Source organism: Embiotoca jacksoni, unplaced genomic scaffold, assembly GCF_022577435.1.
Source record: "Embiotoca jacksoni isolate LCO1_2020_lvr unplaced genomic scaffold, fEmbJac1.0.p SCAF_17, whole genome shotgun sequence".
Taxonomy (NCBI): Eukaryota; Metazoa; Chordata; class Actinopteri; family Embiotocidae; genus Embiotoca; species Embiotoca jacksoni.
Genome location: NW_027185307.1, coordinates 4,153,797 through 4,173,718, shown reverse-complemented (window position 1 = coordinate 4,173,718; position 19,922 = coordinate 4,153,797). Strand labels below are relative to the sequence as shown.

Sequence of the window (19,922 nt, the reverse complement as noted above, 5' to 3'; positions counted from 1 at the left end):
AAAAATACAAACAAGAGACAACAAAGGAATATTTTGCCATTGTGTGAAATATGCTTATGTGCTTTTTGCTGAGAGAGGAGAAGGAGGTGCAGAGAGTGTCGTCTCTGCTTTTCTAGCAACCTCACAGTAGCAGTGAGACTCCAGAAAATCACTGCATTACGAGAGAAATAGCTGCAGCACATAACCATAAAACCACAACTTTTACATTTTGTTTCTGGAACAGATAAAACAAACTCAGTGTTATGTGTTAATCGGTGAGCTTTAGAGGTGCTGTTAAGCCTCTTTTGTGCATGGACAAGAGCCTGGTTCGCCCCCCCCCCCCCCCCCCCCCCCCCCCGTTTCGGGGTGGCACGGTGGTGCAGTGGTTAGCATTGTCGCCTCACAGCAAAAAGGTTCCGGGTTCGAATCCGGTCCTGGGCCTTTCTGTGCGGAGTTTGCATGTTCTCCCTGTGCTTGCGTGGGTTCTCTCCGGGTTCTCCGGCTTCCTCCCATCATCCAAAAACATGCACCTCAGGTCAGGTTACCTGGCGCCGCGCGAGTGGCAGCCTGCTGCAGCAGCTCCCCCCTGAGAGCCCCCCTGCTGTAGTGAAGAAATTTCCCCTCGGGGATTAATAAAGTGTATAAAAAAAATAAAAAAATCCAGTCTTTATGCTAAGCTAAGCTAATTGCCTCCAGGATTGGGTAAAACTTCTCATCTAACATTTGGCAAGAAGTGTCTCAAAATGTCAAACTATTCCTTTAAAAAGTGAGTTTTCTCTTTTAAACAAGTGCTAGAACTTGATTGATGTAACAGGAAATACATTTGACTAAATATTATTGCCACTCAGTAATAACATGTTGTTTTTGATACACTTTTTGTTTGTGTTTTTTTTTTTTTTTTTTTTTTTTTTATATCATTCCTCCCTTTATCCCTCCTCAGAGTTGCCTTGTTGAAGAAGAGCGGGGAGAAGGACTGGAGGAACAGGATCAATAAAAAGCAGGATGTGGTGAAGGTTGCCGTGGGCGACGAGCAAGCTCAGCTCTGGGAGGTGGAGCAGAGCCTCATGAAGAAGGTAACCTCCTGACGTGAACACTCACTGCTGACCAAACAAGCCTGAGGCTGTTTCTCGTATCTCTCGTATCATGTTCATGTAATGTTAATAGGACAGTCGTCTCCCGTTGTAACCACGTCTTCAAAACAAGCCCAAACATTTAAACACATCCAGAGAACTGCTATTAACCGTCTCTGTGTGCCCATGAGACCCAAATGCAGGAGTACTACAGTGGCAGCAACACTTCACAGAGACTGTAATTAGATGTGATCCACGTTGTCACATTATGACTTATGTCACAAATTGGACTGTTTTTAAACAAAGGTTTTCAAACACGTTTTTGATCTTCCGTTGCCGACGTGTAACTCCAGAAATATCTGATGGCTGACAGCCATTAAGTAATCAGTTGTGCAAAATATACCTACAAAGGCACATTGTGACAGTATTGGGTATCTCTAAACAGAGAGGTTGTGTGTTGTCCACGTCTGTCTTTTTGTTTCTTGTTGCATGTTTTTGGTCTTTGACTGTATCATTAGATAATCAGCATTTCCTGGCAGTAGAACAGAGAGTCTAGTCTTCGGCTGTCAAACAATATTTCATCACGCGTGCCGTTTTCATTCAATATGTATGAAGTCTGTGGCTGTCAACATTAAAACTAAATTATTTAATTAAATACATTTTTTATTTGGTCACTAATGATGGATGATTTTTTTTTAAATTGCTATCCAACTTTTAAAATAACATTTTTATGTTTACGTTTTAAAATATATAGCCATAGTTAAATTGAAACAAATAAAAAAAATTCAATTGACAAATTTTTGACAAATAGACTTTTTCAATTTTCTTATTATCTTCTAATTTGATCTAATTTCTAATAGAAAATGAAAATGTTTTTAATGTTAAGGTGGTCTCGGGTCTTTGTATGTAGTCGACCATAATACTGACCAAGAAAAAGGATGTTTCCATTTGATGTTCATTAGAACATTAAAGTCCAGTTTGCAGTTTCGCTTTCAAGTTCAAATTGCATATTTTAAAATTTATTTCATGTCTTTTAACCATAAATACAAATCCGTAATGTGAAGCTGTTCATTTTATTAGATTTAATTTACATTAGTCAGGATTATAAAGTACTTAATTGAAAATATTCATTTTTTTTAATTCAAATTAGATATGAATATATAAAACATCATTTTACCCTTTTTTTTATGAGCAGCCTTGGACTTCCGTACAGTTTAGTTTAATTTGTTCATAGATTGCTCTACATTTGTTGCAGTGGAGATGATCAGGATTCGAGCACATGAAGTCTAAATCTGCCTGAATTACACACACTGAGATGCGAAGTATTTTTCTATCAGAGAAAGTTGAATTACTGTGTGAACACTGTTTAAACGGACTAACTGTCAAGCATTAGTGACAGGAATGACTAACTGGCCTGTAAAATGTTGCGTCTGTATTTTGTCATGCTGGCTTCAACCTTTCTTTCCACTCAGCTGCATGTTGCATGTAACCTTTCACTCCTCCGTCTGTCTCTGTTTGCATGTTGCAATGTTTGCATCACCTTTTAAAAAATAAACCAGGTTTCTTCCTCTGCATGTTGACTGTGTTTCTGTCTTGGCATCGTCGGTGTGTTTTTGAAGGGAGGGTCTGGGTGTGCACAGTACATGTACCTCTCTGTTTAGATATATTCCCTACTGCTGCCATGCCACAAATGTTTTTGTTTCCAGTTGCTTATCAAGGTTTGCTCAGCTCGACTCGACGGCCTGGCTCGTACATATTCTTGTTTTGAGTTTTCAGTTCATTTGGGGTCAGGAAGGGCTTTGCTTTGATTTCTTTGTGTGGGTTCGAAGAGCGTTTTTTTTCTGGAATAGTTTTTTTAAACAAAAGATGTGATGTTTTAATCAAATCAGGAAAATCTTCAGGCTTTTAATCAAGTTCAAATGGTAGCTGGGTGACGGTCAAGGGGAAGAACACTTGATGTTGTTCCTTTTCATCAGAGCCAGTGGGCATGATTCAGTAGGTTTCCTGTTTTAGATCAAAGAAAGGCAAAACTAAAGATGAGGCAGATTTAAAACTGAGCAGAGGACAGCAAATACCAGCAAATATAGACTCTGATTGTTTCAACCACAGACCAGTGGCATTTGTGTTATTCCACAAATGCCGTAGACCTGATATTTACCCAAATAGTGAGTGAAGGAACAGTGCAGAGATGTCGAAATGGAGTACAGTAAATGTTTAGTAAAGATTCGTGTGGAGTTGTTGATGTGATTTGGCCGCTCAGTGAAATGAATGCTGGGATGTCAGAGCCTTCAGAAAATGTCCCTTCTCTTCGGCTGCTTGTCTGTAGGAAGATGAAGCTCTGATGATGATCGATGAGTTTGCTGTGTCCGACCAGCTTTGGGTAAGGCTAGTGTGTAATACTGAAATCACACACACACACACACACACACACACACACACACACACACACACACACACACACACACACACACACACACCAGTGGTATTTATCAAGAGTGCATATAAATTGGATTGGATTTTACATCTTTAACTTTGTTTCCTGGCTGCTAACACACTCGTTTGATAAATACAGCCAGCTGCGTGCGTGCGTGCGTGTGCGTGTGTGGGTGGGGGTGGGGGTGGGTGTGTGTTGGTGGTGGTGGTTTTCTGTGTGTGTGTCTCCTCTTTTTACAATCATGTTGACAGTGTTGTACTGTTGCATCATCCCTCCTCTGCTTGTTGGGTTTCTGATTTGTCGTTCTGAGTCACACACTTTGAATTAGTTTTGAATGTTTCTGGGAGTTTAAAGATTCACATTTGATTCTGACATTTAATCTGTATGTGTGTCTAATCGGCTTACATTTGCAACAGATATTTTTTCGTTAATGTAAGGAATGTATGCAAGCTGGTATGAAGTCTGTATCCCTGCTCTAAACTCTTAGTCCCAGTTGTTGTTGTCATTTAATAAGTTTGGCACACTTCCTGTTTCCTCTCCATCCCAGCTGCTCGGGGCTCTGGTAGTGATTGCCCTCTGTAATATTTGTGTAGTATTTGTGTGAGTGCGGGGGCCGTAGTAACTAAACCTGTTGGAGATTGGACTGATTTTTCTTGCATCATCGTTACAATCGTTTCCATTCATCTGTACAAAAACAGCTGAAACTAACAGAAATGTCACACTTTCCTCACTATTTCCGTTTAGTTTTAGACTGTTTGAGGTTTAACTTATGTTCTTAATGACATTATCTCACTGCACCCCTTCTTCTGTTGTGGTTTTATGACACACGAGTGGAGAATTAGAACCAACAACTGCTATTATCTCGTGACACTTAACTTCTAAAGTTCAACCAGCCGTGTTTCAATGAGCATCTATTTGACTTTAACTTCACGGATTTATTTGCAAAGCAAAACCCTTACAGACACTAATATATTTCATGAGGTCTATATGTAACATACTTACATTTTAATAGTGGTATTAAATGAAAAAGACAAATCGTCATTTCTATGACAATCGATCATAAACTAAAATTTCCTGATCATCACAGCTGTAGTAGAGACATGAAGAAGACTTGATATTCTAAAAACACAAATATTACACACAATATTTTAAGGGTGCTAAATATTGTATGATTTGACTTTTTTAGGCAAATAAACAAATGCATTTAAGTGACACTAATCAACACTAATTGACAATGTAGTGACAAACACATGACAAATCACCCAACCCATCAGTTTCCCTCTACTGTGTGTAGCCTGCATAGTGCTAAAACATAGAGGAAGTTAGTGAATAGTTGGTGGGAACAGTGGAGAGTTAGTGAGTCTCAGGTGTTAGTGAAGAGCCAGACAGCTGAGAGGAGAGTGAATATTGGACTCCCGCTTGTCAGGTGGCCAGAAACACAACTCCACAACGGCATGTCAGTATGTAAGTTCACAACACTGTATTTACAACCTGTTTTGTTCCCACCAAATATCCCCAAAAAAATCATATAATATAAAAGTAAAAGTAAAATATGATTGAGATTAAAAAAGGTTTAATATTCTTTGACCAAATAACAATCACATCACAATAACAACCTATCAGGGTGGAGAAGGCTTTAAAACATTAAGATCACAACTGTACTGTCAAAATGAGATTTAGATTAAGTATAATTAAGCTGCAATTTAAACTATTGTAAATATTGATTTTAATGAGGTATTTCAGTGCTTTAGAATTGGACTTCCATAAAGTTGGCAAACTTGCCTGGCTCGAATATCCGGCCTTGTACTTCCTGGTATGAGTTAAGCCACAAAAACAACGAATGCTGCACTTTGAATAACGAACATACATTTGTAGTTTGTAGTTCATACATTTGTAGTCTCCAACCCCAAACTGAGATCATCGTTATGACATATTCAATTCAACCTTATTTATATAGCGCCAAAACACAACACAGATTATTTCATGGCACTTAACACATTAAAGTCCTTACAGCAAGACTTTACAATATTATACAGAGAAACCCAACAATTCAACAATTCCCACATAAGCTAGGAGGGAAAAAAAACCTCCTCTTTAAGGGAGAAAAACCTCCAACAGAAGGAAGAAAAAACTCCCTCTTAACAGGAAGAAACCTCAGACAGAACCAGGCTCAGAGGTGGGCGGCCATCTGCCTCGACCAGTTGGGGTGAGAGGAGAGCATAGAGAGAAAAGGACAGCATAGAGATAGAAGAGAAGAACTGTTGGTGGAGACGACAAGCGCAGGACAGAGACATGCAGCTCCATGACGGGACATCAGCAAAAGAAACTACGCGAGTGAGGGAACTAAATGGAGACAACATACAATAAGAAAAAGATATGGGAGAGAAAAAGATGGTGAGGTATGAGTCAGTTAAAGAGCAGGAGGAAAGAAAAGAAGCTCAGCATGTAACGAGGTCCCCCTGCAGCCTTGGCCTATAACAGCATAACTAAGGGTTGGCTCAGGTCTACCTGAGCCAGCCCTAACTATAGGCTTTATCACAAAGGAACGTTTTGAGTCTAATCTTAAAGCTAGAGAGGGTTTCTGCCCCTCGAACACAAACTGGGAGCTGGTTCCACAGGAGAGGAGCCTGAAAACTGAAGCTCCGCCTCCCATTCTACTTCTGGAAACTCTAGGAACCACAAGTAGACCAGCATACTGAGAGCAAAGTGCTCTGCTAAGATTATATGGTTCTATAAGATCTCTAAGATATGATGGAGCCTGGTCGTGTAGAGCTTTGTAAGTCATCAAGAGAATTTTAAATTATATTCTTGATTTCACAGGAAGCCAGTGAAGAGAAGCTAAAACTGGAGAAATATGATCTCTCTTGATAAATCCCGTCAGTACTCTTGTTGCAGCATTTTGGATCAGCTGCAGGTTTTTTAATGAGTAATTTGGACATCCTAACAGCAAGGAATTACAATAATCTAGCCTAGAAGTAACAAACGCATGAATGAGTTTTTCTACGTCACGCTGAGGAAGGATTTTCCTGATTTTATTAATATTACGTAGATGAAAGAAGGCAGTTCTAGAGATTTGCTTTATATGGTGTCTAAAGGACAAATCCTCATCAAATATGACTCCAAGGTTCCTCACAGTTTTGCTGAAGGCCAAGACAACATCATCCATATGACTCCTTTAATGCCACAACATGATATCATACAACTGTTTTCCTGCTACAGTTTCACACTGAACGTATCGAGTGAAGTGATACATTAAAGCATGGAAATGTCTTTCCTGTGACCTCACTGTTTCTAAAATCCCTGTTTCTGCCGCTGCTTCACTCCTGAATGTGTGTATGAATTTCCTCTTTCTGTGGCTTTCATAGGAGCCCGTCTTTGCTGCTACATTCTCTCCTTCTCCTGAGCCTCCTTTCTATACTTCTTCCCTTGATGGGTCAGCCAGCCAGGTAGGAAGTGTCACAAGACCTTGCTGCTTTGCCTTGCTTGCTTGCTAACTGAAATCTGTGACCACATCACACATGTTGTTTTTGAACAGTATGGAGACTGAACAGTGCATTTAAAAATAAATCTAGCTGACACACACAGAGAAAATATCCGAGTGGTTGTTTGGCACTGCTCACTGTCAGGTTTTTCCTGCTCTCACGGGCTGTAACCTCATCTGCAAAACTAGTATGGCAAGAACACATTAAGATCACTGGTTCTGCGTACAGTGGTACTTTGCATCCCACTTAATATTATCTCCACCCACAAATGTTGCATTACCTTAAAGGCAGCATGGCCCCCTGCAGCTTCTCATGCTTGTGCAGAGCTTGGACATTTTCTACCTTCTTTTCATCCTCATCTCTTAATCCTCATCCTGTCTTACCTTCCTCATCCATCGCTCTGGTTGTGAAGGCCACCAGATCTCCCAGACCCACGCAGGTGGATGAAAGACACCCCTGGAGACGGAAGGTGACCCCGTCCATACTGACCAGCGCTCCTGCCCCTCAATCCCCCTAGTGGCAGCTTGTGCACACACACTCAGCAGCTGAAGCTTCAGTCAGAATCAGATCCGAATGAGTTGCAGTCGGTTAAAAAAAAAAAAAAAAAAAAGCCTGCTATATTTGCATTTCTTTCATAGAAACTATAAAACATTTCTAAAGTCGATTACAGAAAGCGAAATCTGCAACCACAGTCACATGTCATCAATTGATATTTTTTGGTTGTTGCAAGCATTTGTGTGAGGGAAGGATTAATGTGCTTCATGTGGATTAGTTACCCTCTTTAGTGTCGTTGAGTTGCTTGGCCACTTCGTCTGTTTGTGAATGTGGAAAAATTCATCATTTAAACACATTGACTCTTTTAAAATCAGCAGTAAATAATGTCAGATGCAGTCCTGGTTCCATTTTTCCATGTTTGTTAGATTTTGACTAGCAGGATACTTCCAGTGCAGCTGTAATGGAGCCTGAGAGCTACAATAATATAATTACAGCTGACCAGAACAAACTCTAACAAAAATCTAAAACACTTTGTTGAAAGTAATTGGAATGAAAGTGGTGACAATTACATCACCTCCTCCACAAAATCCTGCAGTGCATCAGATAATATTAAAATATACAAGTACATAAGGTGGATTCTTTAACTTTCGTTGTGTCAGAAGTATTCAGTAACTTGTCTTCCCTCTCTTCTCAGAGAATGGCTGAGAGTGAGATGGAGTACCAGAGGATCGAGGCTCACATGTCCATTCAGGAGAGGAAACAGCTGATCGTGGCCCGAGAGGAGGCTTGGAAGACAAAAGGCCACGGAGCTGCCAATGACTCCACCCAATTCACTGTGGCTGCACGCATGGTGAAGAAAGGTCAGAGGGCAAGCTGAACACGCATACTTCCCACAGTCCTCCTTCTCGCAAGCACATGCACACATGCTGAAATGCCGTCAGTCATAACAACTGAGAGCTAAGTCCAAAGTTCCGGCTCAGCTCGCTTCCTCTGAATCCTTCAACGCTCGTTCTCAGTGAGCAGCCTGAGGAAAATGACTCTCCTTTTCCCTCCACCAGGCCAGAGTCGCTGCTCAGAGGCCTCTGCTCAGGCAGAAAATAATTCATTAGTTGGATATTTTTCCTCTTAGCTCAGCATGATGGAAGCTTCATTCATGTGTTGGAGGACTTATTGGGTTCAGCCACTTTTTAGCTAATTCAGAGAGGCATTGGAATCACATCAGAAACTTAGTGTTGTTAGCACCAGTGTCTTTGTTTTCTCCCTCTCAGCCCCAAATGTGTGACCTTGACGACTGCTGCATATCATTCCTTACTCGTGTAGAATATGACCCTTGTTAAAACACCCACACCTGTTGCTTTCTGTGTAACTCCACAAACTGATGTCCAGCCAAACAGCTCGCCTATTTCCTATTGTTGATTAGAAAAGTGGTAAAACAAAAAATGTGAAAACCAGGGAACCAAAACACAAAACAAAATGTACAGTAACAACACAGATTTAGACAACATGGTCAACCTTGGTACCTTAATACGTTAATACCTGATCAGTTTAAATGACATACATGAAATATAACTAGGTATAATTCATCATATCATTCATAAGTTTATAATAATGCAATGTAGAATATAGTTATAGAATGCAGAATACAGTTCACCCACTGAATCCTCAGTGATACGTATCCAGGCCTTTTAGCCTCTGACCTCTTTATTTGTCTTGTTCCAGGTGTCACTATTGTCTCATTGTAGTGAATTGAACCAGACTTCTACTACCTGTGAAATTCAACTTAAGAAAACTACCTAATTGGATTGTTTGCACTTTATAACGGTCTGTCCAAACATCTGTTTGTGTTCTTGCAGGCCTGGCCTCGCCCTCTGCTCTCCAGTCTCCAGCGTCCAAACCCAAGAACAGCAGCATCGCCATCTCCAAACCACAAGAAGGTTAGTTTCACTTTTTGGTCCCTTTATATGTACTTTTTATATTCTGCTCCCTCCCCACCCTTTTGTATCTTCTGGTTACCTGTTATGTCACACTGGCATCATGTGGAGCAATGTGGCGGGTTCAGCTGCTCCAATCTGATTTAGATTTAATGACATCACCTTGTTATGTCTTCAACTGTCACCAGACATACTTTTTCCTAAACAAACAGCACATTTGGATAATTAACTGAAATGTGTTGATGAACTGAGATGGATTCCTCCATAGTGAGATTTCTGATTGTTAGCCAGGTGCCACGTTTATATTCTTGTGGACATTGTGTAACTGACTGTCTTTGCTTCCCTTTCAAAAGACATGGAGGAGATGTCTGATCTTGAAGGTTTATTCCTGTTTTTCTTCTTTTCATTACTCTCATCAAAACCACAAATATCATCAACACTAATATGGTTGATGTTGCTGTGAGACTTCTATTACGTTGTAAAGCGTAATAGAATAAACACCATGGGACAGTGTTCACCTGGATGAATGTGCATGAGTCTGAAGTGCTGTACAAGTCATGTTTAGTGGATGTAAACTGAAAAGCCGTGACTGTTTTCAGATTAACGTCATTGTGACAGTAGCTCTTCATCATGCACAGTCTTTGTTCAAAGTCAACAATAGCATCGCTGATGACAAGTTAGACTCTATAAACAACTAAGCCTCAGACTGCCTGCCTGTTCAGAGATTAAATCTGTGTAAATGTATGGCTCTAACAGCTGTGTGTGTGTGCGTGTGCGTGCACGTGTGCAGAGATCAAGGCCGTGCCAGATCTGAACCTGGAGTCGGACAGGAAGCTGGATAGACTGGAGTCATTCCTCGGCAAGCTCAACAGTAAAGGTGAGTCTTGCACAGCACGCTGACTCAGCTCAGCTCCTCACCTAGTTACTGAGTGAAGAATCAAACCGCTCACACTGGGAACATATTCATGTCCATCCTCAGTGCCTGGACTGCCAGAAGCGACCATCACAGTGACAGAGAAGAAGGTAAAGGAAGTGATGACCCTCGAAGATGAAACTTTTTCCAAGTTCTACCGCCAAGTAGAGGAACTTCCCTTCATCGCAAACAAGGTGGAGATAGACGATGACTTCGATGCCATCTTCGGCCCCCAGGAGCCAAAGTAAGCTCTCGCCCCCAGAGGTCGTTTTTGTTTAGCTCTCTTTTACGTTAGCTGTAACCCTTCACCTCTGACCTCTCCGCAGGCTGACCTCGGAGATGGTGCAGCACAAGCGGGCGGTGCGGCCGGCGCGTAACGTCCAGTCATCCAGGAACCCTCTGAAGATGCTGGCTGCCAGGGAGGACATCCGACACGAATACACAGAGCAGAGACTCAACATCGGCCTGCTGGAGAGCAAAAGGATGAAGGCTGAGAAGAGTGAGTGAGGATGGATGAGGAGCACGAGAGTGCATGAGACTGAGGCACGCAGAAATCCCCACGTGAAATTTGCAAAATAAAACTGTGAACAAAACTTTCTACATTGCTATTTGAAATGTTATAGTCTCCGTGAGGAGTCTCTTGAATTCAATTCAATTCAATTGAACTGAACTGACGTAAGTACAAGTTGTTCTCGTATATCAGTGTTCCAGTCTTTGCCAGTCAAATTGGAATGACACACTTTAAATAAACTGCAGTGCATGTTTGTCTTGCTTTCACCTTCGTGTCAGACAGATGTTTTCAAAAGTTGCTGAACTTGCAGGTGACAAACTTCTTTCTCCCGTTCTGGTGAAGTTGTAACCATGTAACCACTAAGTGCAATAAATGTCTAGTTTTGTCTTGTTTCTCTAATATTGGCAGAAAGATGTGTTGTCGTACTGACATTTAGCCTCTCACTTTTACTGCCCAGCAGATTACCAATCTCGGGTATGATATTAAGTGTGACTGACATACAAAGTAGAAAAATGTCTCTCCGTGCTTTGCATTAACACACCTGAGCTGCTTCGGACCTCGAGTTGCACCCACAAGTGGTTGATTTTCCTGTACTGGTGCCAAGCAGTCCTCGGAAGCGCAGCGTTGCTTTGGAGTTGCACGTGCTCTGCAGCTTGTTTTGAGTGTGACATCAGAGAAGTCACAGTCAGTGTCAAGTGACTTCCTCCTTCACCTCATCTGACAGCAATAAAACTGCTCCCAAGTGTCTCTGGACTGTTCTAAACTTGTTGCAGTTTAGAACAGACCTTCAGTGTCATGCTGAAGGTCTCTGTGTCACTGTGTGACTGTGTGGTCTTTCTGTATCTGTGTACTATATCTGTGTAAGGACTAAAAGTCATGACTTAATGTTGTGTTTTGTCTCTTTCTTTCTGCTCTCTGTGCTCTGTTCTTGTTCACTGCAGTGAATAAGAACTCTGGTTTCTCTGAAGTGGCTCTCGCTGGTCTCGCCAGCAAGGAGAACTTCAGCAACGTCAACCTGCGTAGCGTCAACATCTCTGAGCAGATGTCCAATAACAGCGCTGTGCCTTACAAGAAACTTATGCTCTTGCAGGTCAAAGGTCAGTCGAGAGGAAATGGCTTCTCTGAACGTACAGAAACACCTGTACTCACAAATGGGGCCTTTTTTTTTTCTTCTATTTTTAGTTCACTCTGCCATAAATACAATAATACAGAACACATTAAACCATTCTTGTGGACAGTACTAGATTAACAAACGCATTGGCATTTGTGGAAATACGAGTAAGACCAACAGTTATCATCTTGCCTTCATTTCTACAGGCGTGTCTTTTGAAACAAAGATTTAGTGAAACAGTAATAAGCAGTCTAACTCCAGAAATAGATCCAGGACCTAATTCCTGGATGGGTGATAACCCATCCAGGTTTATTTCCATTAATCTTTTCCAAGGGTCATTGGGTTTAATTCCAGCACCTTCTTCCTCTGGTTTTAACTTCTGTGCTGCTTGAATGAAAATAACATTTTTGCAGTGGAATCATTTACTTATTACTTTATTTATAAATAACAAGGTATAAAACATTTACTTTGCCCCCCCCCCCAAAAAAAGAGAAGAGTTGATGTTATTTAAGTAAAAGTCAGGTTATTTCCTGTTTTGTGTTCATGGTCACGTTTAAGTTTAACTGCAATAGGACCACAATGGTTTGCCATGTTGCCTCTTTTGAACCTGCATCGATGGGTGAGTTGTACTGTAAAGTTTCACTCTGCTACAGGGCAACATCCTTCACTACAGCTACAGTGACATCAGTAGCTCTCGGAGGTTGTACTTACAGTATAAATACAGCAGTCCATGTGCTATTTGCTGATGTCAACATGCTATTGTCAGGAGGCTAACGCTGATGCTTTGCAGGTATAATGTTTACATTATGGATATATGTGGTTTCACATGTTAGCATGATAATATTTACTCATTTCCACAAAATATGAACATATAAAAATATGTTCATATGTCTTTTGCTAAAAGCTGCTAATTAGCACCACGCAAAGTCCAGCTGAGGCTGATGGGAAGTAAAATGCTCGACGATGCAGCTCATTTACTGCACAAACAAACAAACCCAGCAGAAAAGTTTCCCCAACATCTGTGTAGTTTTTATAAACTTTCAAATTGGCTTGTTTGTTTTGTGGAAATGACACAAATGCTGCCTGTGCTTGTGAAAGAAACTGTCACTTTGAGTTGTTTAAGAGGATGGAAAAACAAACGGCTACTGATTTACACAAAGCTCTGGAGGATGCTGCTTCCAGGGTGTCCTTTCCAGAGGATATCTAAAATGGGAGACGAGAGTTGATCTATTTTGGTGTCTTTGCACCTCCTCCACGTGTCTGTTGCTGACAGCTGTGGCTCTAAATCATTCTCCCCAGGTCACCTCACACTATCCTGGGCTGATCCACTCCTCCAAACCCCTCTGTCTGTAATCCAGAGCAAATCCAACACACCGGGGTACCGTTTTGTTAGAAGGTTATCCTTCCCAACCTGATAGTGTTGTTGGTTTCTGATGAGCCAAAGGGATCCTGAACCACCAAGGACCCTAAACATCCCTGCATTTTTATTTAGACCATTATACGCCTTGTCTGCATACATTAGCTGGAATTTGCGAAGTTTTATTTTGTTCAAAAGGATAGGTAGGCTGAGGCATGTTCACACAAGTACAGGGTCAAATAGTGAATGTGTTTTCCCTGATACTGCTAGTACGATAATCCAAGCATGCTGGCAGCAATAATCAGTGCGGTCTCTGGTAAACTACCTGTCTGTGTGTTTGTGTGTGTGAAACTAGGCCGACGGCATGTTCAGACCCGGCTGGTGGAGCCCAGAGCATCCTCACTGAACAGCGGTGACTGCTTCCTGGTCATCACGCCACACGACTGCTTCGTCTGGACCGGAGAGTTTGCCAACGTCATCGAGAAGAACAAAGTGAGTCTGATCAGAATACAAGTTGTGTTTGGTACGTTTAGGTGCAAGTCACATTTGTTTTTACATGTGTTCCTCTACACTTTTTGCTTTGTGGATTTAAATGGCTTTTTTACACCCACCAGTAATATAAACAGGTAGAGTAAGTGTGCTGCTGCTGCTGCTGTATGTGGGACAGGCTTCATGTGCAGGATGTAAACACAATGTCAGGAGGAAGCAACAGTGGCAGAGCTCAGGAAGAAGTGTGCATGTGCACGTGCGCAAGGTTTTTTACAGACATTAACCCAAAAATAACTTTGATCCATCCCTTATTTGAACCTCATGTCTTATTAGTAAGGAGAGCAGAGGGCCCGCATGTTTTGGAGCGAGATTGAACATTACCTGAACTACAGGTGCAGTGGTTAGCACTGTCACCTCACAGCAAAAAAGGTTCCGGGTTCGAATCCGGTCCTGGGCCTTTCTGTGCGGAGTTTGCATGTTCTCCCTGTGCTTGCGTGGGTTCTCTCCGGGTTCTCCGGCTTCCTCCCATCATCCAAAAACATGCACCTCAGGTCAGGTTACCTGGCGCCGTGCTAGTGGCAGCCTGCTGCAGCAGCTCCCCCCTGAGAGCCCCCCTGCTGTAGTGAAGAAATTTCCCCTCGGGGATTAATAAAGTGTATAAAATCAAAAAAAAAATCAAAATCAAAAATAGTTTACAGTAAAATATTCTCTCTGCAACTCTTTCAGGCTTCAGAGTTGGCCAATTTCATCCAGAGCAAGAGAGATCTGGGCTGCCGAGCTAACTACGTCCAGGTCGTCGAGGAGGGCAGCAGCACACACAGCCACGACGTCAAAGAGTTCTGGAAGATTCTGGGAGGGCACTCAAGTTATCAGTGTAAGGATTGCAATCTCACAACCGTGAGGACTGAAGCCATGAAATGTATGCTGATGTCCTCGTCTTTCTTCTTCCAGCTGCTGGAACTCCAGATGAAGATGAGCTGTACGAGGGCGCCATCGTGGAAACAAACTGCATTTACCGCCTGATGGAGGACAAACTGGTCCCTGACGATGATTTTTGGGCCAAGATTCCCCGCTGTTCTCTGCTCAACCCTAAGGAGGTCTGACTACATAACAAGAAGCACCTTTTGATTGTAGTGACGTACTTTAAATCAGTCCAAACTCCAGAATAATGCTCTGTTTCAAATAGTGTACTTGTGTACTAATACTCACTATTTTGAGTGCATTAGTGCGTTCACACTGTCAAGTACAGAAACATGCAGTGAACTACAAGCACCAGGATGATGCACTCAAAGTGGTCCAGAAATGTAAGTGTGAAACTCTGGACGCTCTCCACCCTAAACTGTCGCCATCTTGGCTACGTAGAAGAAGGGGCGGGGACACAGATCTAAAGAATTTTCAAATTAAGGTCGGGAGGAAACTGCAGCTGTTCCTGAACACAAAAGTGTTTATTTTTCACTGCTGCTGCTGGACAGAAGAATCGGTGTGTTTACTCAGTGTGTTAAACTGGGTCAAATAATTAAAGCTGCAGATATTTCGGTGGGTGATGTGTTCACATGATGAGGTCATTTCCGGTCAGTACAGAACGGCAGTGTGATTTAAAACAACACTACCTTGTAGACATTCCTGCACAAGTGAGAGTCCAAACATTTAAGAGCACTATTTGTCAGTGTACTAAGGGAAGTATGTCATTTGGAACACAGCGCAAGTTTTTAAAGCCACAGTATTGAATGATTTTAACACCTCTCTCTCTCTCTGTGTGTCTGTTTTCTGTGCAGGTCTTGGTTTTTGACTTTGGCAGTGAGATGTACATTTGGCACGGGAAGGAAGTGACTCTAGCACAGAGGAAGGTGGCCTTCCAGCTTGCTAAGCACCTGTGGAACGGCACCTTCGACTACACAAACTGTGACATCAACCCGCTGGACCCGGGAGAGTGCAACGCTCTCATACCCAAGTATGGAAACACAGACCCCAGCTCTGATGCATGATTATATACCCATGTATTCCAGATCATTCACAGGATGTGTATTTACATATAGAGTTCAGAATCATTTTAGAGGCCAAAAATGTAATGCTGCTGATGGATAGGTTTTTTCTAATTTGAGAACTAGTAAACAACTAGAACTCAACTCCTTTTATGATGGAGGTGTGTCAGTGACCATAACTACATCATTTTGAATGCAGTGGTTCTCCCTACTATTGAGTAACCTAGAAAAGAATATGCTAAACCATCAAGTTGTTTGTGATAAGTACATTGGGGGCACATTCAGGGACTGAAGGGCTGTTTCCTCTTCACCTGTAGAAAAGGCCAGGGCCGACCTGACTGGGCTGTGTTTGGCAGACTGACTCAACACAATGAGACCACCCTTTTCAAAGAGAAGTTTGTTGACTGGAGTGACTCTAGGGTAACACCCAGTCCCACGAAAACCACCAACGATCACTTCACTGATCACAAGGTATCAGTAAGGACTTTATTACGTAACAGTCCTCATGCTGTCATTAATGTGACTGTTATACAAGGATCAGATGCAGGTTCTGACCCTCTCTTCCATCATGTGTTATTATTTTCTCCCACTTTAATCTTCACCCCAGGAGCAGCCCATCTCTGATCCGCCTCATGCGTACAACGCCTCCCTGATGCTGCCCCTCCACCAGGCGCCCGTCTGCACCACCCTGGACGGGTTCAATGTGGGGCGGGGCTACGGCCTGGTGGATGCAGAGGACTGGCGGAGCTACGAGATCAGCACTCTGGCGGTGGAGGTGTGGCACATCCTGGAGTTCGACTACAGCCGCTTGCCGCGCCAGAGCATCGGCCAGTTCCACGAGGGCGACACCTACGTGGTGAAGTGGAAGTACATGGTCAGCGCTGCAGGTCAGGACTGAAATCATGTATCATGTTTTCATAGAACATTAACGTATAATCTTACATTGAAAGACGTTTAAGAGAATATTTGACAGTCGAGTTAAAAAATTTGATATTAAGAATATTTTTGTAGTTTTAATCAATAGTAATGAGGCCCCCCGGGGTTATGTTGTAGAAACAACTATTTATGTGTGAATATGTGTGAACTAACCAACAAACCGACGAAACAGACTGCTAAACTGTGCTTTAATAATGTAAAAGAGTGAGATCAGTTCTCTTTTTTTGTGTGTTTAGATTTTCTTGATACTAGTGCTCTGGCTCTAGGTTTCAGGAGAACAAGCAAACTATGATGTTTAAACTGAAAATATGACTAAGTTGCCTCTGCTGTTTCTTTTGTTTTTGTTTTGTAAAGCAGAATGAAATAAACTAGTTGGTTATAGTATGCTATGACTTTACAGAGAGCAAAACTCAGAATATAAGAGTGCAGACAGTTGAGGTAACGAGGGAGAGTTTGATCACTGCAGTGAACAGAAACAGGAATTTCCCATCAGTCAGGGCTCACAGCAGAATACAGTTGATCACTGACCTCTTCAGCATGTTGTAGTTTTCCAGAGCCATGTTCTGGCACACATCTCAGATGAATGTCTCTCTTCTGAATCTTTTACCATCAGTTGGGAAAAGACAGAACCCAGAGCAGCTTAAGATGGCGGGACCCGGGAAGGAGAAATGCTGCTACTTCTTTTGGCAGGGCCGCAACTCCACCGTCAGTGAGAAGGGAACTTCAGCACTCATGACGGTGGAGCTGGACGAGGAGCGGGGAGCACAGGTACACTGGAGACTGTCTGTCTGTCTGTGTGTGTGTGTGTGTGTGTGTGTGTGTGTGTGCGTGTGCGTGTGCGTGTGTGTGTGTGTGTGTATGTGTGTGTGTGTGTGTGTGCGCGCGCCTGTCTGTCTGTTCATGTTCACGTTGGCATTTTGTGTGAGCGTGACGGCGTACTGTCATCTTCACTCTTCTGCTGTGTGACTTCCTCCAGGTTCAAGTCCAGCAGGGTAAGGAGCCTCCATGTTTCCTGCAGTGCTTCAAAGGAGGGATGGTTGTCCACTCAGGAAAGAGAGAAGAGGAGGAGGAAAACTCACAGAGTAAGCCCACTTCACTGCTTCATTAATCAACACAAACATACAGTTTGCTCTCTGCTGCTAATCCATTAAACTTTCTCACTCACTGACAACTGTGCTGTAAATTAGAGAACAGAATATAAACCACCCTGAGCTAAATTTCCAGGAGCTATGCAGTTTCCCACACCTCTAAACAACCGAGTTTCTGTCTTTAGGGTTCAACTAACACCTCAGTTAAAGACGTTTTCTTCTTCATCTCTTAATATGAACGCAACAGTCTTTAATATAAGCTTCAGCTAACATGTGAAAAAGACACTTGTGACTGTCACTTCACCTCTGCCCTCTTCATATCAGATGACTGGCGTCTGTACTGTGTGCGTGGGGAGGTGGATGTGGAGGGCCACCTGCTGGAGGGGGCCTGTCACTGCACCAGTCTGCGCTCCAGAGTCTCCATGGTGCTACTGAGCGTTAGCCAGGCCCTCATCTATCTGTGGCACGGCTGCAAGTCCCAGCTACACACACAGGAGGTGGCACGGACCGCCGCCAACAAGATCAAAGAGCAGTGAGTGGAAACCTTTTTTCCCCTAAAAAAAGTTTTCAGGAAGTACGATTTAAATTGACACTCTTCTGTTTTTGTCCAGTTGTCCTCTGGAAACTGGCCTCCACAGCAGTAGCAAGGTGACCATCCGGGAGTGTGATGAGGGGACAGAGCCCACAGGATTCTGGGAAGCCCTCGGGAGGAGGGACAGGAAAGCGTACGACTGCATGCTGCAAGGTGGGACAACTAAAAGTACTACTTGTAATACTACTGAATTACAATCAAAATGTCCAGCATTCAAATGCTGAAGTAAAAGTTCCGAAGTAATTTCAGCTACTGTACTTGATATCAAAGTAAACCTTCTTGTGCAGTAAAATGTCCTCTGTGACTGACACATTCTTACATATGAAATTATTAGATTTGTAACTAATATTTTACTGTTGAGCTGCTCCAGGTTTAACTAATTTTAATGACTTTAAATACACCTCAGATTCCAATGAGTCATTTCGGGATGTTTGTTCTGGGTCTGCTGAGTTCTAAACTTCTTTTTATGATCGATTAATCTACTGATTATTTTCACAATTTATCGCTCGGTCAACTAAACATCTGAAAATGGTAAAAGAAATTCCTATCATCAATCATTGGAGTCCAAAACTCCAAAACATTCAACTGACATGAATCCAAGACCAAAAAAAAAAATCTATAATTTCTCAGTTGTTGATACATTTTCTGTCGATCTATCAATCATTTAGTTGACTAAATGTTGTAGCTCTAGCAGGTTTTTAGAGACAAGATTTTTCAGTCTGGCAACCCCAAAGGCTGTTGCTCATGACCTCTGACCTATGAAGCATTAGTGAATCACATATTAAGTATCAACAAAGTTAGTTGGCCCAAATAAGTTCAGAGGAAGGAAAAGAGGAGAAAACTGCTTGCAACAAATCCAGCGCTTTGGTTGTTTGACAATTAGTTTGCAGACTAAAGGGGAGAGAGAAGAATTTATGTCACCGAGTCAACTGATGGTTCAGATGATGGTATGATGGTATCAGAACTATGACAGTGGCAGTCATGCACAGTGACAGCTTTAATACAGAGATACATCAATAATTTCAACATTTCAAAGATTGAATCAAGTTTTATTCAAGTGTTTTGCAAGCTGGTATTTCAATTTATGTAAAACCTCAACAAAATCTGCCAAAAATCTGAAATTAAATCTAGTTGGAGAATTTGCATCCCTCATAAAGGTGGAGTGAAACTCAGTTGTTGGTTCATATTTTGGCTGTTCTGATTCTGGGAGTGTCACTCTTGTGTTCATCTCCTCTTTCACTATTTGGCTATTTTCCTCAGGATCTTTTCCAGCGAACTGCGATCCCTTTCTTCAACGAACTTCTGACACAGCTTACTAAAGTCCTGGTGACCGGCCAGTTGCTGAAGGATGGCTTGTCCATGGGGCCTGTAGAGATGTGGGTTTCTTATTTAGCACTTTAGTGTATAAACAATAGATTGAACAAAGAGCATTTCTCACAGGAGACATGAATCATTAGGTTTTACAGTTCTTATCCTCGTGAAGTAAATGCAGCGATAACTCACCTGACTTCAGCAGCAGCGTCCAGACACATCTTACTAACAGCAAGAAGGA

At 42.2% G+C, this 19,922-nt stretch overlaps 1 protein-coding gene across 17 annotated transcripts in view; it reads left to right on the top strand.

Moving 5' to 3' along the window:
- The window catches only part of svila (supervillin a), a 77,397-nt gene that overhangs the window by 46,196 nt on the left and 11,279 nt on the right, over positions 1 to 19,922 (top strand). For 9 of the 17 annotated variants that reach the window (XM_069151293.1, XM_069151279.1, XM_069151286.1 and 6 more), the window contains 21 exons: positions 920 to 1,052; positions 3,376 to 3,429; positions 6,849 to 6,929; positions 7,378 to 7,434; positions 8,155 to 8,320; positions 9,314 to 9,394; positions 9,745 to 9,771; positions 10,182 to 10,268; positions 10,371 to 10,548; positions 10,631 to 10,803; positions 11,757 to 11,912; positions 13,639 to 13,775; positions 14,499 to 14,646; positions 14,724 to 14,869; positions 15,548 to 15,723; positions 16,072 to 16,225; positions 16,362 to 16,641; positions 17,304 to 17,458; positions 17,667 to 17,772; positions 18,103 to 18,310; positions 18,390 to 18,523. In XM_069151293.1, the coding sequence (XP_069007394.1) occupies positions 920 to 1,052; positions 3,376 to 3,429; positions 6,849 to 6,929; positions 7,378 to 7,434; positions 8,155 to 8,320; positions 9,314 to 9,394; positions 9,745 to 9,771; positions 10,182 to 10,268; positions 10,371 to 10,548; positions 10,631 to 10,803; positions 11,757 to 11,912; positions 13,639 to 13,775; positions 14,499 to 14,646; positions 14,724 to 14,869; positions 15,548 to 15,723; positions 16,072 to 16,225; positions 16,362 to 16,641; positions 17,304 to 17,458; positions 17,667 to 17,772; positions 18,103 to 18,310; positions 18,390 to 18,523 (2,837 nt within the window). The remainder of the gene's footprint in view (positions 1 to 919; positions 1,053 to 3,375; positions 3,430 to 6,848; positions 6,930 to 7,377; positions 7,435 to 8,154; positions 8,321 to 9,313; positions 9,395 to 9,744; positions 9,772 to 10,181; positions 10,269 to 10,370; positions 10,549 to 10,630; positions 10,804 to 11,756; positions 11,913 to 13,638; positions 13,776 to 14,498; positions 14,647 to 14,723; positions 14,870 to 15,547; positions 15,724 to 16,071; positions 16,226 to 16,361; positions 16,642 to 17,303; positions 17,459 to 17,666; positions 17,773 to 18,102; positions 18,311 to 18,389; positions 18,524 to 19,922) is intronic. The other 8 variants (XM_069151282.1, XM_069151281.1, XM_069151295.1 and 5 more) reach the window with 6 other exon arrangements.